The following is a 27,450-nucleotide window of genomic DNA, read 5'->3' as shown; positions in this document are numbered from 1 at the left end:
AGCTTAAACTCAAAAATTTTTGTTATGTCGGACAACCCCTTTAAGTGACTTGAGCCTGAGATTGATTGATTGTTTGGTCTGTATACTGCAATACAAGAGTTTTGCATGTAATTAATTAAAAACAAGGTCAGCTGTGAAGCACAGATATACAACCAAGCGATATAGGAGTACTAGGAGACCCCTTGCAATTGCCTGCGGACTAGACTTTGTAGGTATTCTTTAGTTTTAATCTAATTCTTTTTTTTTTTTAAAGGTAATTGATCTCAATTTATAAGACCACACTAAGAATGTGAATTGTGCATATGGTTGAGGCTTGTTTATCAAAAATTTTAAACTGAAATGTATGAGACTATATACAGGACTTGTCTGATGCATATAAGTAGTGTGGCAACGATCATACACTACATTTTGCAAAATATGGATCCAGTCAAATGTGTTGTTAATTTACCCAATTAAAGCATTATTAAATTTATGGTATGAATGTGAATACTTTTTAAACTAATCAAGATATTCTCCTGATGTGGATTTTAAAGGAATCAAATGCTTAATTAACCACCGGAATCCTATGCATTTTTCCCCATATTTTCTTAATGCAGCATGAGTGAAGCCCAAAATGTAATGCGCGATAAAACCACAAGGTTCTCATGCAAGGGGAAGACTGTGCATCACTTCTTATGGACAAGCACTTTTTCAGAATATACTGTAGTACCTACCGATGCTGTTGCAAAGATTGATGACAGGGCACCACTAGACAAAGCATGTCTTTTTGGTTGCGGATTTCCCACTGGATATGGAGCAGCTGTCAATACGGCAAAGGTGAGGCATTATTTGTATTCATATATTCAATACTAAATTACTCCTAGTAACACTTAATAAATTAATATATATATCCATGTACAATTATTATTTCTAAATGTAATACCTGTTTTCATCACTTTTTTTTTTTTTTTTTGATATACATGAATACTGGAAAGGCTGCCTAAAGTTTATTTTTTTTTTTGTATATTTATATGGAAATCTTTACTAGTCTTCCAGAAAAAGCATTTTCGAGGTCAGACACTGATGTTGGAGGAGACAGTCTGGCTTGTAAACTCTATTTTAGTTCATCCCAAGGGCTCTTTAAGATGTCTGTGATGATTGGTCAGATCTCTGATTGCAATCAATGCACTGACTGTGCGTCTCCCAAACTGAGAGTGACCACCTCATAAAAAAAAATATCAGAAATATATGAAGGTATTACCCTCTGGTCTGGAGATGTACTGCCAGACAGGAAATTTGATTCAAGATCAAACCAATGATCACGGATGTCTAAGAAAGCCCTAAAGGTGTTCTGTGAGGTTGAGGTTTGGGCTCTGTGCAGCCCAATCTAGTTGTTCCCCAACCATGCCTTTTCTTTTGCTTTATACACTGTGATAGACCTAATAGACATTTTATAACTCCCAGGAGAGCAATAGGTGCTCTCCACAGGTGTTTGTTTAATGAACGGAAATGATCAGCATATAAGTGTGAGGCCCTGGCACCGCCAGGTGGTCACAGAGAAACAATTCACTTGACATAACACCACATCAGGTACCATCTGCCACAAAATCCTAGCCACACCCCTCGGGGTAAGAAGGGGACACCAGTGGGCGGGACCAGGCAGATTGGGAGCGCCCACCAAAGGGTCTTGAGGTCCTGGGGGCGGTCCCGGGGGCGGGAACCAGATAGAAAGATTTCAAGTTCAGATTTGGAGTGGTGAAGGTGAAGGAGAAGAGAGAAGGAGAGTAAAAGCTGAGCCTAGTGAAGGCTAGCCAGGGTAGTGGCCCTGATCTACTGGCTAGGTGGCAAGCAGTGGACCGTGTCCAAAGGCGACAGGAGTCCGGTCGCGGGAAATCCATAGTAGACCGGGACAGGGTTGGAGCCCTCTGGTACCGACAGAGGAGATCCGGTCCGGAAACCGTGCACAGGCGGGATACCTGGACCCTAGTTAGAAGACGGTTGCAAGCCCCTTCTCTATTTAACCAGGCCGGGAGCAAGGTTCCAGAAGTTGTTCCAAAGTGTGAGCCCAGATAGAGTGAAACGGCAGGCCACCGCGGCGGATAGGGTATCCGCAAACACCCACTGAGATCTCAAGTGTCAGTTTTCGCGGGCACAACTTCCAACCACAACAGCACTGGGAGCGGATATCCCTGTTCCATACGAGGTTGTCCAGAATTAAGAAAGTTAGAGTGCCGGAGGAAGAGACATTGGTACACCAGCCGGGTGTGGGACCTGAGTACAACCGGACGCGGCAGCCGGCCACTGACACCTTGGTTTACCAGGAGACTTATGTGTAGTTATTCAACAGTGAGTACACCAACATCTCCCGGCCCGGCGCGCCACCTCCGGCATACAGCATTTCCCGTGTCTTGGACACCGAGTCTCGGGGCATTTACCCCTACCCATGGAGGGGTCCAACACCTAGCTGCCATTCCACCGCCCCGGGTTCTCCGCAATACAGTGCTGGCTAAAAGTATTGGCACCCCTGCAATTCTGTCAGATACTTAGTTTCTTCTTGAAAATGATTGCAATCACAAATTCTTTGGTATTATTATCTTCATTTATTTTGCTTGCAATGAAAAAACACAAATGAGAATGAAACAAAAATCAAATCATTGATCATTTCACATAAAACTCCAAAAATGGGCCAGACAAAAGTATTGGCACTCTTAGCCTAATACTTGGTTGCACAACCTTTAGCCAAAGTAACCGCGAACAACCTCTTCCGGTAACCATCAATGAGTTTCTTACAATGCTCTCCTGGATTTTTAGACCATTCTTCTTTGGCAAACTGCTCCAGGTCCCTGAGATTTGAAGGGTGCCTTCTCCAAACTGCCATTTTGAGATCTCTCCATAGGTGTTCTATGGGATTTAGGTCTGGACTTATTGCTGGCCACTTTAGTAGTCTCCAGTGCTTTCTCTCAAACCTTTTTCTAGTGCTTTTTGAAGTGTGTTTTGGGTCATTGTCCTGCTGGAAGACCCATGACCTCTGAGGGAGACCCAGCTTTCTCACACTGGGCCCTACATTATGCTGCAAAATTTGTTGGTAGTCTTCAGACTTCATAATGCCATGCACACGGTCAAGCAGTCCAGTGCCAGAGGCAGCAAAGCAACCCCAAAACATCAGGGAACCTCCGCCATGTTTGACTGTAGGGACCGTGATCTTTTCTTTGAATGCCTCTTTTTTTTTTTTTTCTCCTGTAAACTCTATGTTGATGGATTTTCCCAAAAAGCTCTACTTTTGTCTCATCTGACCAGAGAACATTCTTCCAAAACGTTTTAGGCTTTCTCAGGTAAGTTTTGGCAAACTCCAGCCTGTCTCGTGGTAAGAAGTGGGGTCTTCCTGGGTCTCCTACCATACAGTCCCTTTTTCATTAGACACCGACGGATAGTACGGGTTGACACTGTTGTACAATCGGACTGCAAGGCAGCTTGAACTTGTTTGGATGTTAGTCGAGGTTCTTTATCCACCATCCGCACAATCTTGCGTTGAAATCTCTCGTCAATTTTTCTTTTCCTTCCACATCTAGGGATATTGGCCACAGTGCCATGGGCTTTAAACTTCTTTATGACACTGCGCACCGTAGACACAGGAACTTTCAGGTCTTTGGAGATGGTTTTGTAGCCTTGAGATTGCTCATGCTTCCTCACAATTTGGATTTTCAAGTCCTCAGACAGTTCTTTGGTCTTCTTTCTTTTCTTCATGCTCAATGTGGTACACACAAGGACACAGGACAGAGGTTGAGTCAACTTTAATCCATGTCAACTGGCTGCAAGTGTGATTTAGTTATTGCCAACACCTGTTAGGTGCCACAGGTAAGTTACAGGTGCTGTTATTTACACAAATTAGAGAAGCATCACATGATTTTTCAAACAGTGCCAATACTTTTGTCCACCCCCTTTTTTATGTTTGGTGTGGAATTATATCCAATTTGGCTTTGACATTTATTTTTTATTTTTTTTTTCATTGAAGACAAATTAAATGAAGAAGATAATACCATAGAATTTGTGATTGCAATCATTTTCAAGAAGAAACGGAGTATTATCTGACAGAATTGCAGGGGTGCCAATACTTTTGGCCAGCACTGTAGCAGCGGTGATACTCTATCTTACCACACACCATGGGTTGCGTCACGAAGAATCTACGACAATCCCCTATACATACTACACCCCCCTTTTTATTTGAGTGTCCGCACGACCCCTGGGTCCGGAGACCCCTCGAACCACTGCGGATCCGGCCCCGAGCAGCTCAGCTGCTGATGTGGGGGCGGCACATAAGGAGGAATGTCTCATTTAGAATTCAGACCATCATTAAGACAAGAGGTTGAAACGCGTAGGTCCATAAGTAACAACATATGGAATAGCCACGTGACACATGTCCACAGTATTTCTATGTCGAAGTTGGGATTTTAATGTAATGAAATACATGAATAAATGTTAAATTTTATATTCAAGAATTTCTTGGATCCATACTGGATTATTAATTCTTGCTCTACAACCCCTTTAATACCCCAGCAGCTTCCTACAAGCTGCCAGTTATAGGTTGTTGCTTACCCTGGTCTGTTGCTTTATTTAGCACTGTATCCTGAGTCTCCTGATTATTAGTTACTAACATTAGCTTCTATTGATTATATTTCTGATTATCCAACTGTTTTATTCATCTTGACTCCCTGGTTTAGACACAGCGTCATGATAATTATCTCCCAGCAGCCACTCCACAGACGTAACCCTGGGGCTCCTGTATAAATCCACATGCTTGTATAGGGGTTAAAGGTTGAAGACCAGGAATCCTGTGGGACCTGCTAATCTGACTGGCTTGGACAAATCCTATCTGTGTAATCCCTACTAAGAGCAACGTTTCCATATGTAGTGCATCATTAAAAGTGATTCTAAAAGGCCTCCCTGAATGTGCAAAACTTTATGGGTTCTATTACTTAGCATTACATGTAAATATACATCATCCATGATTTGGCATAATTACCAGATATGAAATCCAATAACTATTGTTTTGTGTCTGTGTAGGTAGAACCGGGCTCTTCTTGTGCAATATTCGGTTTAGGAGCCATTGGCCTGTCAACCATTATAGGCTGTAAATTATCTGGAGCTTCGAGAATAATAGCTGTAGATATAAACAGCAGTAAGTTTGAAACCGCGATGGCATTTGGCGCTACTGAATGCATCAACCCTAAGGATTACAGCAAGCCGATAGAGGAGGTGATAGTTGAAATGACAGGACATGGAGTTCATTATTCTTTTGAGTGTATTGGAACTACAGATACTATGGTAAGTTATTACATTGTGCATGTTTCAGAAAAAGTTATGACATCTGTTAATTATGATATTTGACCGTTTGCTGCTATTATTTCAAAGGGTCAAAATAACAAAAAAAAATGGAGGGCAGTTAACAAAACTTGTATAAGGCTTCTTCTATGATGTTTAATCATAGCTGCTGCATTAATTGTAATTTTAGTTACAAGCATTTTTCATTTTTTTTATGCATACTTTGAAATTGAAGTTTACGGTAGATAAATGTCCCTCCCCCCAAAATGCACTTGCATGCGCTACATGTACTACATTTTATTCTCTATGGGAGATCTGGAGATATATGAGCATAGTTCTTGGCTTTCTTCAGCAGTTCCATTGTGTTTGAGTGGCATGATCATTGTAACCACTTAATTTGAATGGGGCATTTAAGATCAGTGGTAATTCCAGTGGCAGGAACCCCACTACTCGCAGGTTATAATCTATCTTGTGAAGTGAAAATAACTTTAAATGATGGTGTGAGCAAAATACACTCCTATGTCATTGGAATGCCAAATTAATAAGACTTGTTTTACAAGTGCTTGGGAAATCAATGCAACACACACGCTTTGTGGTGCACTGAAAGATTCTGCTTTCTTACATCATGTGACCAGTTTATATAGTATCCCAAACAAAGAAATAACTTCTCAGAACTATGCACCAATAAGAGCCGTGTGAAGCTTCCTTGCTTATCAGTGTTAGCTATGACATCATTCAGTTATAAGTCAAGATGGTTTCTATAAGAACAAAATGGATTGTGTTCTCTCACAATGGGAATAAGCCTTTCATTTCCTGATGCAGGGGAATAGGACACTCGCCGTCAGGTTCTACAGCAGGGTATAGCTAATTGCTCGAAGTCACAGAAGATTTGAATGAAAAAAAAAAAATATTTCCAAAGTACACAATCCGTTAAAAGGGAACCTGTCAGGTCCCCCATGCCCTCCAACTCACCAGTATTTGCATATTTATTACTAAATACCCTATCTAGCCAGCTCTTTATTGTATTTTACTCCTAATCATATATTTAAAAAAAGTCTTCAGAAACCCAGTTTTTATTATGCTAATTAGGCTTTTGACTAGTTTATGGGGCAATAGTTTCCCCAGACTAGTTGGTCCTCTCATAATGTTATAACTCCACCATGGCCATTATGACATGATTGGACATCATTGCCAGCTATCGAAAAATGTCGCACGTGTGTGCGGCTTTCTTCACAACATTGTGCCTCTGAAGCCAGAAATATACATCCCAGCTTCAGAGATGTGCACTGCGCATGACCGGAAGTTAAAGAACTTTCTTCTGTATTTGCAATCATGCGCAGTGCTCCTTTCTGTAGCTGGGACGTGTATACCTGGCATCAGGGGAACAATGATGTCGTTAAAGCGCACTGCGCATGTCTGGAAGTCAAGGCGCTTTCTTCTTCACTTCCGGGCATCTGCTGTGCGTCTCTCTGAAGCCGGGATGTATACAGCCAGCTTCAGAGGCACAATGATTTGTGAAGAAAGTCTTGCACATGCGCATGATTTTCAGAGAGCTGCGATGACACCGACTCTTGCAAATAATGCTATTATGCCCACAGGTGTGTGATAACACAGTAAGAGTGCCGACTAGTCTGTGGAAACTAACGCCCCATCTACTAGTCCAAAGTCTAATTAGTATATTAACCCCGTCACTCCTGGCTGATTTTCCGTTTTTTTTCGGGGGTTTTGCTCTCCTCCTTCCGAGAGGTGTAACTTATTTTATTTTTTCGTATATTTTGCATATGAGGGCTTGTTTTTTGCAGATCAAGTTGTATATTTAAATGAAACCATAATTTTAACCATATAGTGCACTGGAAAACAGCAAAAAAATTCCAAGTGTGGAAAAATTGCAAAAAAAAGTGTGGATGATTTGTTTGTGAAATATTTTATTCTCAGTGTTCACTATATTGTAAAACTGATGTGTTGGTGTGATGCCCCAGGTCAGTACGTGTTCGTAGATACTAAACATGTATAGGTTTACTTTTATCTAAAGAGTTAAAAAAAATCTGAAGTGTTTGTTCAAAAAAAGCAGGTGCACTTTTTGCGCCATGTTCCGCGGCCCTTAGGGTTCACATTTTTTTTTTTTAACTATGGCTCATTGATGGCTTATTTTTTGCGTCTCAAGCTGACATTTTTAATGGTACTATTTTTGCGCCGATGCTACTCTTTGATCGCATTTTGCGTAAAATTTGTGGCAACCAAAAAACGTAATTTTGGCATTTGTATTTTTTTGCCATTACGCCGTTTACTGATCAGAGTAATTGTTTTTATATTTTGATAGATCAGGCATTTCTGAACACGGTGATATCAAACGTGTATATTTTTTATTTTTTTAACCCTTTAATTTTCAATGGGGTGAAAGGGTGATTTGAACTTTTAAGTTTTGTTTTTTTTTACTTTTTTTTTATTTTACTAGTTCCCCAGAGGACTTTGAGGATTGCAGTCTGATTGCTCATTTATTTCTGTTGGTCACAGCTACACACCTCTGATAACCAGAAATACTCACTTCTTGTCACTAGCAGCACTCTGCCCAGTGAAACAGGAAGTGACTCATGCTAGCTACAGCAGTCATCATATGACCCTGTGCTACCATAACATCCATCGGCTCACAGTGATCACGTCACAGTGCCGCCGATGGAGCTGGGTGAGTAAAGATTTACCGCAGCGGGGATTTAAATGGCTGTCACATTTTGACAGCTCCATTTAAGGGATTAACAGGCACTGGCAGATTGTGGATCCACTCGTGCCTGCGAGGCACACTTGTCATCTGTTCAAATCAGCCAACATGTGCACGGATCCCCGCCGGCTTCTGCCGGCAGCCGGCGGGGGTTACACTATGACCACTTACGATGTAATTTTACTACTGGCGGTCATTAAGGGGTTGAACACAGGGTTTATAAAGACTTTTTTTAAAGCAAGATTAAGAGTAAAGCACAAAGTGCAGGTTAGGCAGATTATATAAAAATATTTTTACAAATATGGGTGGGTTGCAGTTCACGGGGAACCTGTCAGGTTCTCTTTAAAAAAGTATAACAAGGGACTTCATGGTATCATAAAACTCCTAACGATTTCCCAATATATGAAATTTCTAGGCAACATGGATCTTATAACAGGTCTTTGGGTTGCCAATATCAGTTATATATTGCTAACCTCTGTATAATCTTAAAAATATTTAAATGTCACCTGTAATACTTTTGTGAAAACATTTCTGGCAAATTGTTCATACTCCTATTAATTGCTTGTCCGTGCACATTTCTCAACATGCATGCACTATCTGCGGTGAAGAGCAATATACAGAGTTACCAGTGTACACTTTAGTGCAAGCCTTATTTCATGTTTTATAGGATTTATTTTTTTTTCAATCTAGAAAGCAGCATTGGAGTGCACGCACATGGGATATGGAACCAGCGTCATCATAGGTGGGGCACCTCCAAACGCACATATAACTTTTGATCCATATCTACTATTCACAGGTCGTTCGTGGAAAGGAAGCATATTTGGAGGTATGAGATCAATTAAACTTGAACTAAAGCTTTATTGTGTAATACCTAAACTAAATATGTTAGAGAATTGCTTAAAATCCAATAACAATGTTATAAGATGTGCTACCATTCATGGTCAGATTATAGGCAAGACGTGTGGCACAAGTCTGCCAGTGTTCCCATGTCAGAAGATCTTTCTTGGCACATGATCTCTTGCAATCATTTACTATCAAGAATTGTGACTGTGATCGTCATTTTAGATCCCAGAAAACTGAATCCATAGGCTGCAAACTAAAGGAAAACCCTGTATCCTCAGACCATTTAGGCGCAGCCACAGTCTTATTTATTTTTGTATTTCTCCAATTTGACATAACCATATGGGATCTTGGTTTCAGTGTGACCTGTTGTAGTTTTGGATGATGCCATCTATGTTACAATTAACAACAATATAATTAGCTGAATAATGAGGAAACAAATTCTAAGTACAGTGAGGTGAAGAGGAAAAGCTCTGTTCTGCCATTACTTTTTTTTTTGTTAAATATATACAGTGGTGTGAAAAAATGTTTGCCCCTTCCTGATTTCTTATTTTTGTGCATGTATGTCACACTTAAATGCTTCAGATTACCAAATAAATGTAAATATTAGACAAAGATAACACAATTAAACACAAAATGTAGTTTATAAATAAAGGCCTTTATTATTAAGGGATAAAGAAATTCAAACCTACAGGGCCCTTTGTGAAAAAGTAATTGCCTCCTAAACCTAATAACTGGTTGGGTCACCTTTAGCAGCAACAACTGCAAACAAGCGTTTGCGATAACTGGCAATGAGTCTTTTACAACACTCTTTAGGAATTTTGGCCCACTCACCTCTGCAGAATTGTTGTAATTCAGCCACATTGGATGTGTGAGTACGGGTTGCCCCTCCCCGCACCGCCGCTGCTACAGTCTCCAATAACAACCCCTGCTCTCCTGAGCTGTGCCTCTAATCCTCTCCTGTGTGGTACTGTCTACTGAGCTGTGCCTCTAATCCTCTCCTGTGTGGTACTGTCTACTGAGCTATGAATCTAATCCTCTCCTGTGTGAGCCTGTCTGCTGAGCTGTGTATCTAATCCTTTCCTGTGTGATACTGTCTGCTGAGCTGTGTATCTAATCTTCTCCTGTGTGATACTGTCTGCTGAGTTGTATGTAATCCTATCCTGTGTGATACTTGCTGCTGAGCTGTGTATCTAATCCTATCCTGTGTGTGATACTGCCTGTGTCCCTAAACTTCATCTTCCCTTATCCTGTTGGAAACACCCAGATTGGGAGGGGGGAGCTGTGACATCACACTCAGGAGAGCAGATTCTGCCCACTTTTATTGCAGTTGTAATGTGAGATAATTCTACAGTAGGATTTCTGTAGGATTTCAGCAGCTGCTCCCCCTAGTGTTTAACAGTGGAAAATATCAAACGTTTCATTTTTTTTTTTTTTTTTATATTTTGCTCAATTAAAAACAAAAAATATTTTAACAAAACATTAAAACATTAATACTTTACATTTTTTTGATTATTGAATTCTTTTTTTTTTGGATGACACTTCCGCTTTAAGATCATGCCACAACATCTCAATTGGATTAAGGTGAGGAGTTTTACTAGGCCATTCCAAAGTCTTAATTTTTTGTTTCTTAAACCATTCAGATGTGGACTTGCTGGTGTGTTTTTGATTATTGTCCTGCTGCACAATCCATGTGTGCTTCAGCTTGAAGTCATGAACCGAAAGCCAGACATTTTCCTTCAGGATTTTTTTGGTAGAAAGCAGAATTCTTTGTTTCATTTACCACAGCAAGTTTTCTAGATACTGAAGCAGTAAACAGCCACAAACCATCAGATTACCATCAACAGTCTTTACTGTTGGTATGTTGTTCCTTTTCTGAAATGCTGTTACTTCAACACCAGTTTTAATGAGATATACACCTTCCAAAAAGTTCAGCTTTTGTCTCGTTAGTCCACAGAGTATTTTCCCAAAAGTCTTGGGGATTATAAAGATGTTTTTAGTAAAAACTAAGATGAGCTTTTATGTTCTTTTTGCTCAGTAGTGGTTTTGTCTTAGAACTCTGCCATGCAGGCAATTTTTGCACAGTATCTTTCTTAGGCTGGGGCCACACGGGGATTACTGCGATCCCCTCGCATGACACTCTGCTCACACTGGCAGTACAGCAGAGCCGACTGTCATGCGAGTGTAAAGGCCCTGTCACACACAGAGATAAATCTGCGGCAGATCTGTGGTTGCAGTGAAATTGTGGACAATCAGTGCCAGGTTTGTGGCTGTGTACAAATGGAACAATATGTCCATGATTTCACTGCAACCACAGATCTGCCAAAGATTTATCTCTGTGTGTGACGGGGCGTTAACTGTGACTGAGGTCCGATCGTGCGAGCGGACCTCAGCTGTGGAGGGCGGGCCGGCACTGAGAGGAGGGGTGGGCCAGTGCTGCGGAGGGGAGGGCTGGCACGGAGGAGGAGAGGGAGGGATTTATCGCCCTCTCTCCTCCATAGCTGGCTATTGCTATTCTTGCCCTGCACTCTTGGTACACCGGTGTACCGTGAGTGCAGTGTGATTTTTCTCTGCCCCATAGACTTGAATGGGTGCAAGAGAAACCAGGAACGCATTACAGTCGCAGCATGTTTCGATTGTTTTCTCAGTCTGATTAGGGCTGAGAAAATAATCGCTCATGTGTGCTGACACATAGGCTAATATTGGTCCGAGTGGAATGCAATTTTTTTTTTTTTTTAATTTTTTTTTTATCGCACTCCACTTGCACCGATTTTCATGCTGTGTGGCTTAGGCCTCATGGTGGAGTCATGAACACTAATCTTATTTGAGGCAAGTGAGGCCTGCAGTTTTTTGGATGTTGTTGTGGGGTCTTTTGTGATCTCTTTGAATTGTCACTGCGCTCTTGGGGTAATTTTGGTCGGCCAGCCACTCCCAGGAAGGTTCACCATTGTTACATGTTTTTGCCATTTGTGGATAATGGCTATCACTGTGGCTCGCTGAAGCCCCAAAGCTTTTTAAATGGCTTTATAACCTTTTCCAGACTGATAGATTTCAATTACGTTGTTTCTCACTTGTTCCTGAATTTCTTTGGATCACGGCATACTGTCTAGCATTTTTGAGGATCTTTTGGTCTACTTCACTTAGTCAGGCAGGTCCTACTTAAGTGATTTCTTGATTGAGATCAGGTGTGGCAGTTATCAGGTCTGAGTATGGCTAGGGAAACTGAACCTTGCTTCTCAAAGATATGGTAGACCATAGTTAATTTAAGTTTCAATGGCGTAGGTGGGAATCCCTTTTTCAAACATGGCCCTGTAGGTTTAGATTTTTTTCTCTTAATAATAAAAACCTTAATTTATAAACTGCATTTTGTGTTTACTTGTGCTATCTTTATTATTTAAATTGTGTTGATCTTATAAATTAAAGTATGACAAACATGCAAAAGAATTTTTCACACCACTAAATATTTCTGTGGTATATTGAAAGCATTCAGGTGTGCAAGGAAAGTCCAAATTGGCCTTCTACGGAAAAGACTGTCATGATCTCATAAGACCAAATTGAATCTTTTCCTGTAAGTTCACGAGAAAGCGGCTTTAATTTTACAATCTAGAGACAGCTGAATAAATAACAAAGTTAAGGCTCAATATCATAATCTTATTTTCAATTTCCAGGATGGAAGAGCAAAGAATCTGTTCCCAGATTAGTTGCCGATTACCTATCAAATAAGTTTAATTTGGATGGACTAGTGAGCCACACTTTGCCATTTGACCAAATTAATGAGGGATTTCAACTTTTACAATCTGGAAAAAGGTAACAAATATTGTTTTAAATATCATTAAAATTCCCAATGTACATACTTTCTGACAGATATGGTCTTCTTTAGTAGTCAGACCTATAAAAATGTATATATGAAATGAGGTACTAATATTTAAGAGTTCATAAAAAATGTATTCAATCAAATAATTTGAAGAATAAAAAACAAAAACATAAACCAATAATTTACATATGTTTAGAACAAATAAAATCTTTCCCTAATAAAAATATCCACTATATACAGTGCCTACAAGTAGTATTCAACCCCCTGCAGATTTAGCAGGTTTGATAAGATGCAAATAAGTTAGAGCCTGCAAACTTCAAACAAGAGCAGGATTTATTAACAGATGCATAAATCTTACAAACCAACTAGTTATGTTGCTCAGTTAAATTTTAATAAATTTTCAACATAAAAGTGTGGGTCAATTATTATTCAACCCCTAGGTTTAATATTTTGTGGAATAACCCTTGTTTGCAATTACAGCTAATAATCGTCTTTTATAAGACCTGATCAGGCCGGCACAGGTCTCTGGAGTGATCTTGGCCCACTCCTCCATGCAGATCTTCTCCAAGTTATCTAGGTTCTTTGGGTGTCTCATGTGGACTTTAATCTTAAGCTCCTTCCACAAGTTTTCAATTGGGTTAAGGTCAGGAGACTGACTAGGCCACTGCGACACCTTGATTTTTTCCCTCTTGAACCAGGCCTTGGTTTTCTTGGCTGTGTGCTTTGGGTCGTTATCTTGTTGGAAGATGAAATGGCGACCCATCTTAAGATCCTTGATGGAGGAGCGCAGGTTCTTGGCCAAAATCTCCAGGTTGGCCGTGCTATCCATCTTCCCATGGATGCGGACCAGATGGCCAGGCCCCTTGGCTGAGAAACAGCCCCACAGCATGATGCTAACACCACCATGCTTGACTGTAGGGATAGTATTCTTGGGGTCGTATGCAGTGCCATCCAGTCTCCAAACGTCACGTGTGTGGTTGGCACCAAAGATCTCGATCTTGGTCTCATCAGACCAGAGAACCTTGAACCAGTCTGTCTCAGAGTCCTCCAAGTGATCATGAGCAAACTGTAGACGAGCCTTGACATGACGCTTTGAAAGTAAAGGTACCTTACGGGCTCGTCTGGAACGGAGACCATTGCGGTGGAGTACGTTACTTATGGTATTGACTGAAACCAATGTCCCCACTGCCATGAGATCTTCCCGGAGCTCCTTCCTTGTTGTCCTTGGGTTAGCCTTGACTCTTCGGACAAGCCTGGCCTCGGCACGGGAGTAAACTTTCAAAGGCTGTCCAGGCCGTGGAAGGCTAACAGTAGTTCCATAAGCCTTCCACTTCCGGATGATGCTCCCAACAGTGGAGACAGGTAGGCCCAACTCCTTGGAAAGGGTTTTGTACCCCTTGCCAGCCTTGTGACCCTCCACGATCTTGTCTCTGATGGCCTTGGAATGCTCCTTTGTCTTTCCCATGTTGACCAAGTATGAGTGCTGTTCACAAGTTTGGGGAGGGTCTTAATTAGTCAGAAAAGGCTGGAAAAAGAGATAATTAATCCAAACATGTGAAGCTCATTGTTCTTTGTGCCTGAAATACTTATTAATACTTTAGGGGAACCAAACAGAATTCTTGTGGTTTGAGGAGTTGAATAATAAATGACCCTCTGTTATTTCTTTTTTTCTTTTTTTTTTTTTTTTTAAATTATGAAAAGTTTATTCATTCTTTTTTGCTGCAGTGCATTTCACACTTCCAGGCTGATCTACAGTCCAAATGTCACAATGCCAAGTTAATTCCGAATGTGTAAACCAGCTACATCTGCAGGGGGTTGAATACTACTTGTAGGCACTGTACATAACATAAATACCCTATCACTAAGCTTCTAGTTCATGCATGTATATGGTGGTTAACAGTCACTGTATCAACCTACAAATCGTCCACTAATATTAAAAATTCACTGGCTGTGTGGACAGTACAATAAAATATAACCTTTATTATTACCGTATTTTTCACTTTTTAAGACGCACTTTTGTTCCCCCATATTTTGGGGGAAAGTAGGGGGTGCGTCTTATAATCCGAATATACAGGGGGGAATGTGTGTGTGTGTGTGTGTGTATATATATATATATATATATATATATATATATATATATATATATATATATATATATATATATATATATATATATATATATATATATATATATATATATATATATATATATATATGTATGTATGTATGTATGTATGTATGTATGTGTGTATATGTATATAATATATATATATATATATATATATATATATATATATATGTATGTATATATTTATTATATAATATATATGTATATAATATATATGTATATAATATATATTATATAATTAAAAAAAAAAAAATATATATATATATATATATATATATATATATATATATATATATAATATATATATATATATATATATATATATAATACTGCAGGGTCCAGGGGAGGTTGGGGCAGCTTTGGAGCGGTGGTGTGAGCTGGTAAAAGCCGCCAGAGGGAGTCTTTGATCTCCTGCTCCCGCTCATATAATATGCACTGCCGCTGTCCATCACCATGGTGCTGAAACCGCACCGCAGTGATGGGCTGGCGAAGCGGCGCATATTATATCTGCCTGCGCTTCCCTTTGATCGCACATGATCCCCCCCCTGTGTTAGATATCGCCCCCATGCTGCTGCCCATAGTAAAATAAAAAAAGCTTTACTTACCTCCAGCGCTGATCTCCCGGTGTCTCTGCTGCCGCTGTCATCAGGCATGCAGAGATGATATCACTCTGCTATGCCGATCACATGACCGGCACTGAGAATTAGGAAGTGGAGGAGGAGCTCAACCACACTGAGGGAGACACGAGGAGGGACAGCGCTGAGAAGGTAAGGAAAGAGTTTATTTTACTAAAAGCAGCAGCATGGAGATAGGCGTCTATAGGTCTATAGGGGTTTCAGATAGGCTTCAAAATTGTGTGGAATTGTTATCAAAATTTTTTAATAGTATTTACCATATTTTTCGCTTTATAAGATGCACCTGATTGTAAGACGCACCCCCAAATTTGGTGAAGGAATAGAATTTTTTAATAAATGGGGTCCGTCTTATAATGCCAGTGTCAGTCTAATAAATCATATAGGGTATATGTCTCTCATAGCCCCCCCATCCTAAAATTAGCCCCCTTAATCTGGATATGGCCACCTTATATTGAATATAGCCCCCTTGTGGCTGGCACACACTGCCCCCTGTGGCTGGCACACACTGCCCCCTGTGGCTGGCACACACTGGCCCCCTGTGGCTGGCACACACTGCCCCCTGTGGCTGGCACACACTGGCCCCCTGTGGTTGGCACACATCACCCTGTGTTAGATATCGCCCCCATGCTGCTGCTTTTAGTAAAATAAACTCTTTCCTTACCTTCTCCAGCACTGTGCTCCCTCGTGTCCCCTTCCTTGGGGTTGAGCTCCGGCCTCCTGCCTGCATTTCCTGGTTCACAGTCCCGGTCATGTGATCGGCACAGCAGAGTGAAATCTCTGCATGCATGATCACAGCACCAGGAGGGAGGCCGGGGAGACACGCTGGAGGGGGTAAGTAAAGAGGTTTTTTTATTTTACTATGGGCAGCAGCATGGGGGCCATATCTAACACAGGGGTGCATGTGCGATCAAAGGGAGCACAGGCAGATATAATATGCGCAGCTCCCCCAGCCCATCGCCGCGGTGCGGCTTCAGCACCACAGTGATGGACTGTGCATATTATATGATCGGGAGCAGGAGATCAAAGGCTCCCACTCGCAGCTTCACCAGCCTCTACCAGCAGCCCCCAGCACCTCCCCTGGACCCTGCAGTATATAATCCGTATATTTGGTTTATAAGACGCACCCCCTACTTTCCCCCAAAATTTGGGGGAACAAAAGTGCGTTTTTTATATCGCAAAATACGGTATATAATAGAGATTGGTTTAATGAGCTGGAGGAGTTGTTTAATATTGTAGGTCATAGTATCATTCCCTACACCCCAGCAGCAATCTAGTGGCTGACTTGAATAACTGGATATGGGGGGAGATAAAAAATATGAGCTCTACCCCAGGTCTTATTGATGTAAACCTGACCCTGGATAGGGAATTTCCACTATAGGAACCAACACCCCTAACATTTATTGAAGTAGGACTAAGTAAAGGTTATTTGGGAGAAGTGTGAATTTGGGGACAGATGTCCTACTCCTGCACATATAATATCCTTTTCTAGTATATAGAAGAGAGTCTAAATTGACTTCTTCCCCAGTCGTTCTGGGACATCTAGAATATCATTATACTAGCCTATAAATATATTTAATAGGCAATAGTGAACTGGTAGCCTATAGTTTGGGGTGTTTATGGTTCTCCCTATACCAAAGGGACAGGCTTTGAAGTCTTGTGGCCTTATTGTGTTGCAGTAGCATATATGAGTCTGCATAAGCATAATTATTGTTCAGGCCTGGACATATTTTATAGAATTAACTGTAGCAGCTTTGAGATAACAACTACCAGTCTACCTGCTATTCTTGTATCTGAACCTGGTTATTTTTAACTGTGTGTTTCAGATAGGCTTCAAAATTGTGTGGAATTGTTATCAAATTTTTTTAATAGCATTTAATAATAAAGGTTATATTTTATTGCACTGTCCACACAGCCAGTGAATTTTTATGGGTTAACCCTAGAAGTCCCAGAGAGGGGTCATTTAACATTTCTACCACTGGAACCCTATGGAGCTCGAAATTCCTGGGACTAAAAACAATACAAGTCAATATTCAGTTTTTCAAATGAGAGCTTTTCTATCCACCAAAACATTTGCAATGAGTGTGTATGTTCTCTCTGTGGTTTTCTCTGGGTATTCTAATCGCCTCTCACGCATAATGATAGGGAATTTAGACTATGAGCCCAGTAGGGACAGTGTTGTTGATGTCTGTGAAGCACTGTGGAATTAATGGTGCTATATAATCTTTTTCTTTTAAATAAAGGCCCCGTCACACTAAGCAACATCGCTAGCAACATCGCTGCTAACGAACAACTTTTGTGACGTTGCTAGCGATGTTGCTGTGTGTGACATCCAGCAACAACTTGGCCCCTGCTGTGAGGTCGTTGGTTGTTGCTGAATGTCCTGGGCCATTTTTTAGTTGTTGCTGTCCCGCTGTGAAGCGCAGATCGCTGTGTGTGACAGCGAGACAGCAACAACTAAATGTGCAGGCAGCAGGAGCCGGCTTCTGCGGAGGCTGGTAACCAATGTAAACATCGGGTAACCAAGAAGCCCTGTCCTTGGTTACCCGATATTTACCTTTTGATACCAGCCTCAGCCGCACTCACTGTCAGTGCCGGCTCCTGCTCTGTAAACATGTAGCTGCAGGACACATCGGGTTAATTAACCCGATGTGTGCTGTAGCTAGGAGAGCAAGGAGCCAGCGCTAAGCAGTGTGCGCTGCTCCCTGCTCTGTGCACATTAGCTGCAGCACACATCAGGTAATTAACCCGATGTGTGCTGTACTAGGAGAGCAGGGAGCCAGCGCTCAGTGTGCGCTGCTCCCTGCTCTCTGCACGTGTGGCTGGACACTGGTTGCTGGTGAGCTCACCAGCAACTCGTGTAGCCACGCTCCAGCGATCCCTGCCAGGTCAGGTTGCTGGTGGGATCGCTGGAGCGTCGCAGTGTGACATCTCACCAGCAACCTCCTAGCAACTTACCAGCGATCCCTATCGTTGTTGGGATCGCTGGTAAGTTGCTTAGTGTGACTGGACCTTAAGAAAGAATAATAATACCAGCAATAACAACCACATTGTCTTTCCTCAGTGTCCTCCTCACCCCATACAGCCTAGTCTATACTGTCCCCTCACACTGTAGCGTCCCACTATACTGACCAGTCTCTATACAGTGCTCCTCACACTACCACCCCCAACCTCCATATTGTCCCCTCGCATTATTCAAGTGTTTCCATTCTTGCTGCGGTCTATCACCTTGACCCCCCCCCCAAAAATGTTAGTGGTGAAGAACTTGTTTTAACATCTGAAAGACACAAGTACATTTGATAGCATGGATTTAGCATTTTACCTATTCTCTGAGCCAGCTGTCCGTTTTAACAACTGGCTCTGAGGACGGTCAAAGCAGACTCCTAAGGGGTGGGAGAAGTGTCAGATGGTCGCATGATACGACCGATGGTGCCCCACTGCTGACTGCTCCAGGGTCACATGTCCCTCATGGATTCTCCCCTAATTACCCCCCTGATTTATGATAATTAGAATGTATATTTTTAATTAGGTATAAGATAGTATTTATTATCAATATGTGTCTAAATGACTTCCTACTTTTATTTTTCCTTTATTTCAGTTGAATACATTTTTGTTAAACCGAGAACTCTACAGTGCCATTATGTACTTTTGTATGTCATTGTCAAAAATGGTGTTAGCTCTTTTTCTAGGTCCTAGAGTAAACTTCTGTTCACAGTCAGTGCATTACCACTAATAGTTACCCAATTTTTATCTATTTAGTATATACCCAATTCACCTTGCTTGCCCCATGCTTAATGAAGTAAACTTAGACGGACTTTGGTCATTATTATTTTATTAGTATTATTTTGCATACCAACCAAGTTACCGTAAGCTATTAAATTGATGTAAGGTAGAATTCTGATTCTGCTGGATTCAAGTAATATATGATTTGTCATAAATAATGAAATATTTCCAGATATAAGAAAATGTACCTGTGTAGGCTGCTGAGATTGTTCCCTCAAATATAATCTAAAGGTTGTGATCACCTTATGTATATAAACCAGTAATGATGCAGTTATACACATATACACATACACACACATTGTGCAAACACTATACTGCACACATTCTGCAAAAAATAAATACGTGATTTCCACTATTGCTACACATGTGAGGTACTTGGTTTTGATCAAAATTGCTTAAACCATCTACTAGCAAAAATGTGACCTCATCTCAGATGGGACCCTAAGTCTTTTTATTAACTCTATGAACTCTCTGTGGGCCAAACTAAACCTAAATGCGTAGGAGACAGGATCCAGCTTTTAAAGCACCACACTAGCGGGTTTTTTTTCAGCTCTGGAGTGGTGCTTTACATCTACACGCCCCTGCTCCATTCTTATAAACACCCTTTGGCGTCTTCACCTTTTTTCGGTGTTGCTCCAGTTTCACGTCGCCATCTGTAACTTCTGACTGACCGGAGGTCAAAAGTTATGTCACGAGCTCTCAATGCAAGTCTATGAGAACCAGAACAAGGCTCTCCTAGACTTTTATTGAGTTGTAATGTAACCTTTGGCTCGCTCAAAGAAACACTGGAGCAGCTGGCAAGTCAAACTGCACAAGACCAACTGGAGTGATGGTGGAAACAGCTGAAGACGCCAGAGGGTGACTATAAGATTAGGAGTAGGGTACTTAGTTATAGCACCATTCCAGAGGTGAAATAAAAAAACGATCGAGTGGTGCATTCATTTTTTTTTTAATTTCACTGCTGGAGTGGTATCGCTATCGCATGTTCCCTATTTATAGTAAAATACTTACCAGTCTCCAATTTTTCTGTCCCTGACGCCAATCCAGTCAATTTCTGCTGGTTGTAACAGGCTAGATCGCTCTAGTGTTTGCTGGGTGAACCAAAAGCACTTATCAATCTAAATCTATGAGACTCTGAATGAGCGTCTCATAGACTTACATTGAGAGCTTGTGACTGTTAGAGCTGAGTTGTGGCTAGTGAGGATTATTTTTCACACCCAGATTCTGTCAGTAAAAATTAATCAGTCACATGTACTGCCTCTGAATAACAAGTGTCAGTGTGTTACTCAATAAAAATCAGATAGCACACGTCTGGTTTTTACAGTCTTGTGTAATAGCCCTTAAGCTTTTATTTTTATTCACTTTATTTTTTTACCCTTTAAAATGGTATTCTATTATATATTAGCTTGACACCAGTATTTAGTCAAATATCATTTATTATAAATGAAGTACCTGAAACTTTTTCTGTATATCAATAGTGGCACAGCAGAGTGCTGTTACATAGTGTTTGTATATTGGTCACACCAAAAACACATTAATTTAGTGCTATAGGAATGCTGACCTTCCACGGTTTTCTGCATTGTACATTCTGAGGAGTGGAAGCCCCCAGGGCCATGTCCCCTTGTCCACTCATTTTACACAAACAGGTTTTAACTAGAGATAAGAAGGATTCCATCTCTACCTAAAGTTCTTTTGATGGTTGGTTGGACACATAGTGACGTGGATGTCTTAGGGGTGCTTCACACACAGCGAGCTCGCTGCCGAGATCGCTGCTGAGTCACGCTTTTTGTGACGCAGCAGTGACCTCATTAGCGATCTCGCTGTGTGTGACACTGAGCAGCGATCTGGCCCCTGCTGCGAGATCGCTGCTCGTTACACACAGCCCTGGTTCGTTTTCTTCAAAGCCGCTCTCCTGCTGTGACACACAGATCGCTGTGTGTGACAGCGAGAGAGCGACAAATGAAGCGAGCAGGGAGCAGGAGCCGGCGTCTGACAGCTGAGGCAAGCTGTATCCAAGATAAACATCGGGTAACCAAGGTGGTTACCCGATATTTACCTTAGTTACCAGCCTCCGCAGCTCTCACGCTGCCAGTGCCGGCTCCGGCTCTCTGCACATGTAGCTGCTGTACACATCGGGTTAATTAACCCGATGTGTACAGCAGCTAGGAGAGCAAGGAGCCAGCGCTCAGTGTGCGCGGCTCCCTGCTCCCTGCTCACACTGGTAACTAATGTAAACATCGGGTAACCATACCCGATGTTTACCTTAGTTACCAGTCTCCGCAGCTTCCAGACGGCGGCTCCGTGCAAGCGCAGCGTCGCTTGCACGTCACTGCTGGCTGGGGGCTGTTCACTGGTCGCTGGTGAGATCTGCCTGTTTGACAGCTCACCAGCGACCATGTAGCGATGCAGCAGCGATCCTGACCAGGTCAGATCGCTGGTCGGATCGCTGCTGCATCGCTAAGTGTGAAGGTACCCTTATGCAATTTTAATTAAATCTGTAAAGTAATTACATCACGTTATTTTTATATGTTTGAAAATAATGAATTTATGACCCTCACTATTGCCAGACAGCTGTTACATAATCTCTGTAGATATGTCTGTATATTACTCAAAACCTGTCATATTCCAAAATAGTAATAAACTACTTATGTAGGGTTAGTCAGTAGGTTAATATCATTCTAAAGCCACGTGGCTGCTACACTGAAAGCTTTGTCTACTAGGAGGAAATTAACAGCCTTGAGCTTTCAGTCATAGAAGTGTGTCCTGAGCGCTTTCAGTCACTGCTCAGTACAGCGCTAGCTGTGGCTGTAACCACACCTCGGCATTGACTGACCGCCAGCTATGCAGTGCACCAGTACAGATCCAGCTGTCAGTCAGTGTAGGGGTGTGGCAACAGCCAGCTGCCACTCACTTTGTAGTGAGCGGTGACTGAAGTCGCGTCTCTGTAACTGAAATCTGGAGAGTTTCAGTGTGACAGCCGGGCAGCAGTGACCTGCTTTTAACCTGCAGATTAACCCCATATCTCATAGTTAATGGTTTTTAGGGACGAGACAGATTACCTTTACAGATCTATATTATTTTGAAATCAACTATGTTATTTTGTTTTTTCCAGCATTCGTACAATCCTGATGTTTTGAACTGGATGTCGTGCATATGCCTGTTGTCATCTCTTCTACATAGTAAAGGAAACTGAAAATTTGAGATTAAAATTGCCAAATTGTTTAAGTAAATAACTATTTTTATCATCTGCGTAATAAATTTTATTAAATCTCCATGTTGAAATTCTGAAACATGAGCATGTCTGTGTTTTGACATCTAAACTGAATGCTGTGCATTGTATATTTCTAAAATAATTTTTAGTATGGAAACATATGTGTGAAATAGTGAGTTAAAGATTCTGATGGTAAGAACACCATTGCAGTCTCGGCACATGCTCAAGTGGTGCCCTGGCCTACCAGGTCGTCACAGGGTATTGTGCAATCTGCCCTTCTGCACGGTATCCGCATCCTCCTTGGTTACGGGTCCCTGGCCTTTGAGAACCAGCTAATCAAAATCCTAGGAATACTCTGCACCACACCCACCAGACACACCAATGGGTAGCCTGAAGGGAATAGGGCCGCCCACTTGGGGGGTTGGTTAAGGAGGGTCAGGAGTATAAGGAGCAGTTAGTTGAGTGGTGACTCTCGTAAGGAGAGGTCACAAGTTGTTGGAGGAGGACAGGAGCTGGGCTCCTGGCTAACACTAGGTGGCAGACATTGGTCTGGGCCTAGTAGGAGCTGGAACCTCGGTCGCAAGGGATTGTGACAAGGGGCACGAAACTGCCGAGGAGGGCAGCTGGCGGCCTTGTGCCATCTCCGGGCAGGGGCCAGGGCACGACTGGGTACATGGACCCTAGGCTGGGAAGTAGGTTTAAGCATCCTGGTAATTCACCCGACGAGGACAGGGCCTTCAAGATCCGTTCTCCACCCACTCCAAAATCGGGGTACTAGCGCAACGAGGGGGATAGGACTTTACCAATATACAGTTAGGTCCAGAAATATTTGGACAGTGACACAATTTTCGCGAGTTGGGCTCTTTTTTGCCACCACATTGGATTTGAAATGAAACCTCTACAACAGAATTCAAGTGCAGATTGTAATGTTTAATTTGAAGGTTTGAACAAAAATATCTGATAGAAATTGTAGGAATTGTACACATTTCTTTACAAACACTCCACATTTTAGGAGGTCAAAAGTAATTGGACAAATAAACCAAACCCAAACAAAATATTTTTATTTTCAATATTTTGTTGCGAATCCTTTGGAGGCAATCACTGCCTTAAGTCTGGAACCCATGGACATCACCAAACGCTGGGTTTCCTCCTTCTTAATGCTTTGCCAGGCCTTTACAGCCGCAGCCTTTAGGTCTTGCTTGTTTGTGGGTCTTTCCGTCTTAAGTCTGGATTTGAGCAAGTGAAATGCATGCTCAATTGGGTTAAGATCTGGTGATTGACTTGGCCATTGCAGAATGTTCCACTTTTTTGCACTCATGAACTCCTGGGTAGCTTTGGCTGTATGCTTGGGGTCATTGTCCATCTGTACTATGAAGCGCCGTCCGATCAACTTTGCGGCATTTGGCTGAATCTGGGCTGAAAGTATATCCCGGTACACTTCAGAATTCATCCGGCTACTCTTGTCTGCTGTTATGTCATCAATAAACACAAATGACCCAGTGCCATTGAAAGCCATGCATGCCCATGCCATCACGTTGCCTCCACCATGTTTTACAGAGGATGTGGTGTGCCTTGGATCATGTGCCGTTCCCTTTCTTCTCCAAACTTTTTTCTTCCCATCATTCTGGTACAGGTTGATCTTTGTCTCATCTGTCCATAGAATACTTTTCCAGAACTGAGCTGGCTTTATGAGGTGTTTTTCAGCAAATTTAACTCTGGCCTGTCTATTTTTAGAATTGATGAATGGTTTGCATCTAGATGTGAACCCTTTGTATTTACTTTCATGGAGTCTTCTCTTTACTGTTGACTTAGAGACAGATGCACCTACTTCACTGAGAGTGTTCTGGACTTCAGTTGATGTTGTGAACGGGTTCTTCTTCACCAAAGAAAGTATGTGGTGATCATCCACCACTGTTGTCATCCGTGGACGCCCAGGCCTTTTTGAGTTCCCAAGCTCACCAGTCAATTCCTTTTTTCTCAGAATGTACCCGACTGTTGATTTTGCTACTCCAAGCATGTCTGCTATCTCTCTGATGGATTTTTTTCTTTTTTTTTCAGCCTCAGGATGTTCTGCTTCACCTCAATTGAGAGTTCCTTAGACCGCATGTTGTCTGGTCACAGCAACAGCTTCCAAATGCAAAACCACACACCTGTAATCAACCCCAGACTTTTTAACTACTTCATTGATTACAGGTTAACGAGGGAGACGCCTTCAGAGTTAATTGCAGCCCTTAGAGTCCCTTGTCCAATTACTTTTGGTCCCTTTAAAAAGAGGAGGCTATGCATTACAGAGCTATGATTCCTAAACCCTTTCTCCGATTTGGATGTGAAAACTCTCATATTGCAGCTGGGAGTGTGCACTTTCAGCCCATATTATATATATAATTGTATTTCTGAACATGTTTTTGTAAACAGCTAAAATAACAAAACTTGTGTCACTGTCCAAATATTTCTGGACCTAACTGTACAGTCAAGAAAATCCCAAGCGTGATCCCTGAGAGCAAGCTCACTCTGTTAGCCATACGGGTGAGCGAGACCCGACTAGTTCTATACTACAGGGGCCAACCAGTAAAGAAGGTGCCAAGGGAAAGGTCACAGGCTAACAAGCAACACCATCGGGCACGGGATCCAGGCGTACTCCCTCCCAGCTGCAGCGGTGCTCAGAATTTCGGTTTACAAGTTGTCGGTGTCAGCGTTATTGGACTGAGTACGCAGTGACCCTTTCCTCCCCAATGGTATCCCCTCACTACCATCACCGAGCCCCGGGGCATTCCCCTCTATCCATGGAGGGGTTAAACACCTGGCTGCCATCCCATCGCCACAGGGCGCTTCCAACAGCAGCAGTGGTACTCCACCTTACCACACACCGTGGGTGGCATCACGAACTCTAAACACACAACCCCTTGTAAAGAACCCCCCCTTTTATTTCGAGTGGCCGCACAACCCCTCCCGGGTCCGGAGACCCCTCGAGCCACCACGGATCCGGATCCAAGCAGTCTTTGCTGCTGACGCTGTGGCGGTACACTCAGATCAGACTTCACTTTCCTCTCTGCCTTGAGCTTGGTTTGCCATGTGGTGCTTTCGTGTGACAAGCGCTGTGATATGCTGATCATTACATAGTATATCACAAGGCTTGTCAGCTGAAGGCACTTCAAGGCTTCAACAGACTTAGACCGATCTTAAGTCAGACATCTCTCTCCTCTGCCTGAATGCTGACTTTAACTGTCGTGCCTTCAGCTGACAAGTCCAGTGATATACTAACTAATGACCAGCATGGAGTCCACTTCTATTTGAAATGTTGACGCTAACTCCTCGTGGTGTCTGCTGGAGCTGTAACCTACACACTTTCAATAGCAGTTGTGACTATTTTCACAACTGTATCAGGTGAGCACATCTGATATTTATTCTATAAACATTTGTAAAGTTAGTGCCCTATTAGCACCTATTATCGTCTTTTCAGTCTCCTTCACATTAATATTGGTATTAACTGTAATGTTGTGTAGTGTATATGTAGGATGCACAGTAAGGTATTATATGTGTTTTTATTGGTATGTAGGTGAAAAGCTAAATCTGCCTGGCACCAGACAGTTGACATTTGGGATTCGCCTATAGGGAAGAAGCTAGTGCTGAGGGACAGAAACGGTTCTTGTGGGAACGTTAGTTAGGGCCCAGCCTGTGACAGAAGCAGACTTCAGGTCTGAGGAGCAGCAGAGCTGCATGACATGAGTGTCATGAAGAGAGGGAGACCATTACATAGAATAGTGTGACCGAGGAAAAGGGGGAACAACTGATAAAGAGAAGGAGGTGACAGTGACACGGAGTGATCTGGTGGAGCCGGGTCAGTGCACTGACCAAAGGAATGAGTGAGTGAGAGAGACCGATCCTGGTGCAAGAAAGAGCAGGACAAGGAACAAAGTGAGTGTTTTAAGCGAGTGTCCCCTGAGGCGTCTTCAGTAGCTTATAGCTCAGTCCAGCCATATTGGCAACATCCCTCTGAGAGGGAAAAGACGTGGAAGTGCTTGAGGAGAGGAGAATGACTTCTAAGGACAGTGATGTGGTACTAAACTGGGAAGTGTTGGGAAGAAAAGGATTTATGGAGGATGGAACAACTGAAGTGAACAATGTGTGCTTAATGGTCCTCTTTGACACTGAAACATGCAAGATTTGTCGCCTCTATCTAACGTACATTGTTGTTGTTAAGTTAATATTCAGTAAAACCGTTTTTTATAAACTTCTGGTCTCCCTCAAAGAAATGTATACCAGATGGTACTAGCCAGCCAAAACTAGCAGCAACATGCAGCCTGCAAAGGCGTACCACCTCCGGAGTTAAACACCACACACCCAGCCAGAACCTTAATTTTCATGTAGCATGTTGGGGTGCGGCAGACAAATACTTCGCCCACGAATACCACCCTGCGCCACATTACAGGAGCATGGCAGGTAGTAGACGTATGTTAGGAAAGTGTTAAGAAGAGTTAGGACAAATGAAATGGGGTGAAATTAGGAGTGGAAAACATTTTTTATATTTTAGTTGGGTCATGCAGTGAAATATTAGTATTCCAGATATTGCTGTGCATGTGTCAAAAAAGGCAAAATGATAAGTGAGGGTGACAGCTGCGATTGGAGCTGAGCTCTGCTTGTGGGTATTAACCATTTTGCTGTTGTGATTCTCTGACAGTGGTCTTTAATTTGAATGTGTACTAATACTCTTGCATTAGGCCCACACGACATGTATGCATCATAAGCTGAGCTTTAAAGGAGACCAAGATTTTCACAACATACTGCAATATTATTAGTATTGCGGGATATAGCACACTTTTTCCACATTTAAAATAAAGACATTTAAAAGCAAAAATATATTTGATATTGTCATGTTCATAAAAGTCTGGTCTATCAAGATATAACAATTGTTAACTCCTAGAGTAAAAAACATTATTAAAATTGGGACGTTCATGACCAAATTGCATGTTTTTTTTATCTGTTCAGCTCTTCTCCCTAAAAAAAATAAAATGAAAAAAAAGTTGTATG

The 27,450-nt window shown here is 42.0% G+C and overlaps 2 protein-coding genes across 2 annotated transcripts in view; both read left to right on the top strand.

Annotated features, from left to right (window-relative positions):
- Nucleotides 1-22,501, top strand: part of LOC142311983 (alcohol dehydrogenase 1-like) — a 145,915-nt gene extending 123,414 nt beyond the window's left edge. The window contains exons 5-9 of the mRNA XM_075350861.1: nt 597-816; nt 5,041-5,301; nt 8,705-8,840; nt 12,523-12,661; nt 22,324-22,501. Coding sequence (XP_075206976.1) covers nt 597-816; nt 5,041-5,301; nt 8,705-8,840; nt 12,523-12,661; nt 22,324-22,348 — 781 coding nt within the window. The 3' untranslated portion in view covers nt 22,349-22,501. The remainder of the gene's footprint in view (nt 1-596; nt 817-5,040; nt 5,302-8,704; nt 8,841-12,522; nt 12,662-22,323) is intronic.
- A 3,005-nt stretch (nt 22,502-25,506) lies between these two features.
- The window catches only part of LOC142291966 (alcohol dehydrogenase 1-like), a 151,288-nt gene continuing 149,344 nt past the window's right edge, over nt 25,507-27,450 (top strand). The window contains exon 1 of the mRNA XM_075336954.1: nt 25,507-25,806. The gene's annotated coding sequence lies outside the window, so the exon portion shown is untranslated. The remainder of the gene's footprint in view (nt 25,807-27,450) is intronic.

This window comes from Anomaloglossus baeobatrachus, chromosome 1 (assembly GCF_048569485.1).
Source record: "Anomaloglossus baeobatrachus isolate aAnoBae1 chromosome 1, aAnoBae1.hap1, whole genome shotgun sequence".
Lineage (NCBI taxonomy): Eukaryota > Metazoa > Chordata > Amphibia > Anura > Aromobatidae > Anomaloglossus > Anomaloglossus baeobatrachus.
This window is presented reverse-complemented; position numbering and strand designations above follow the sequence as displayed.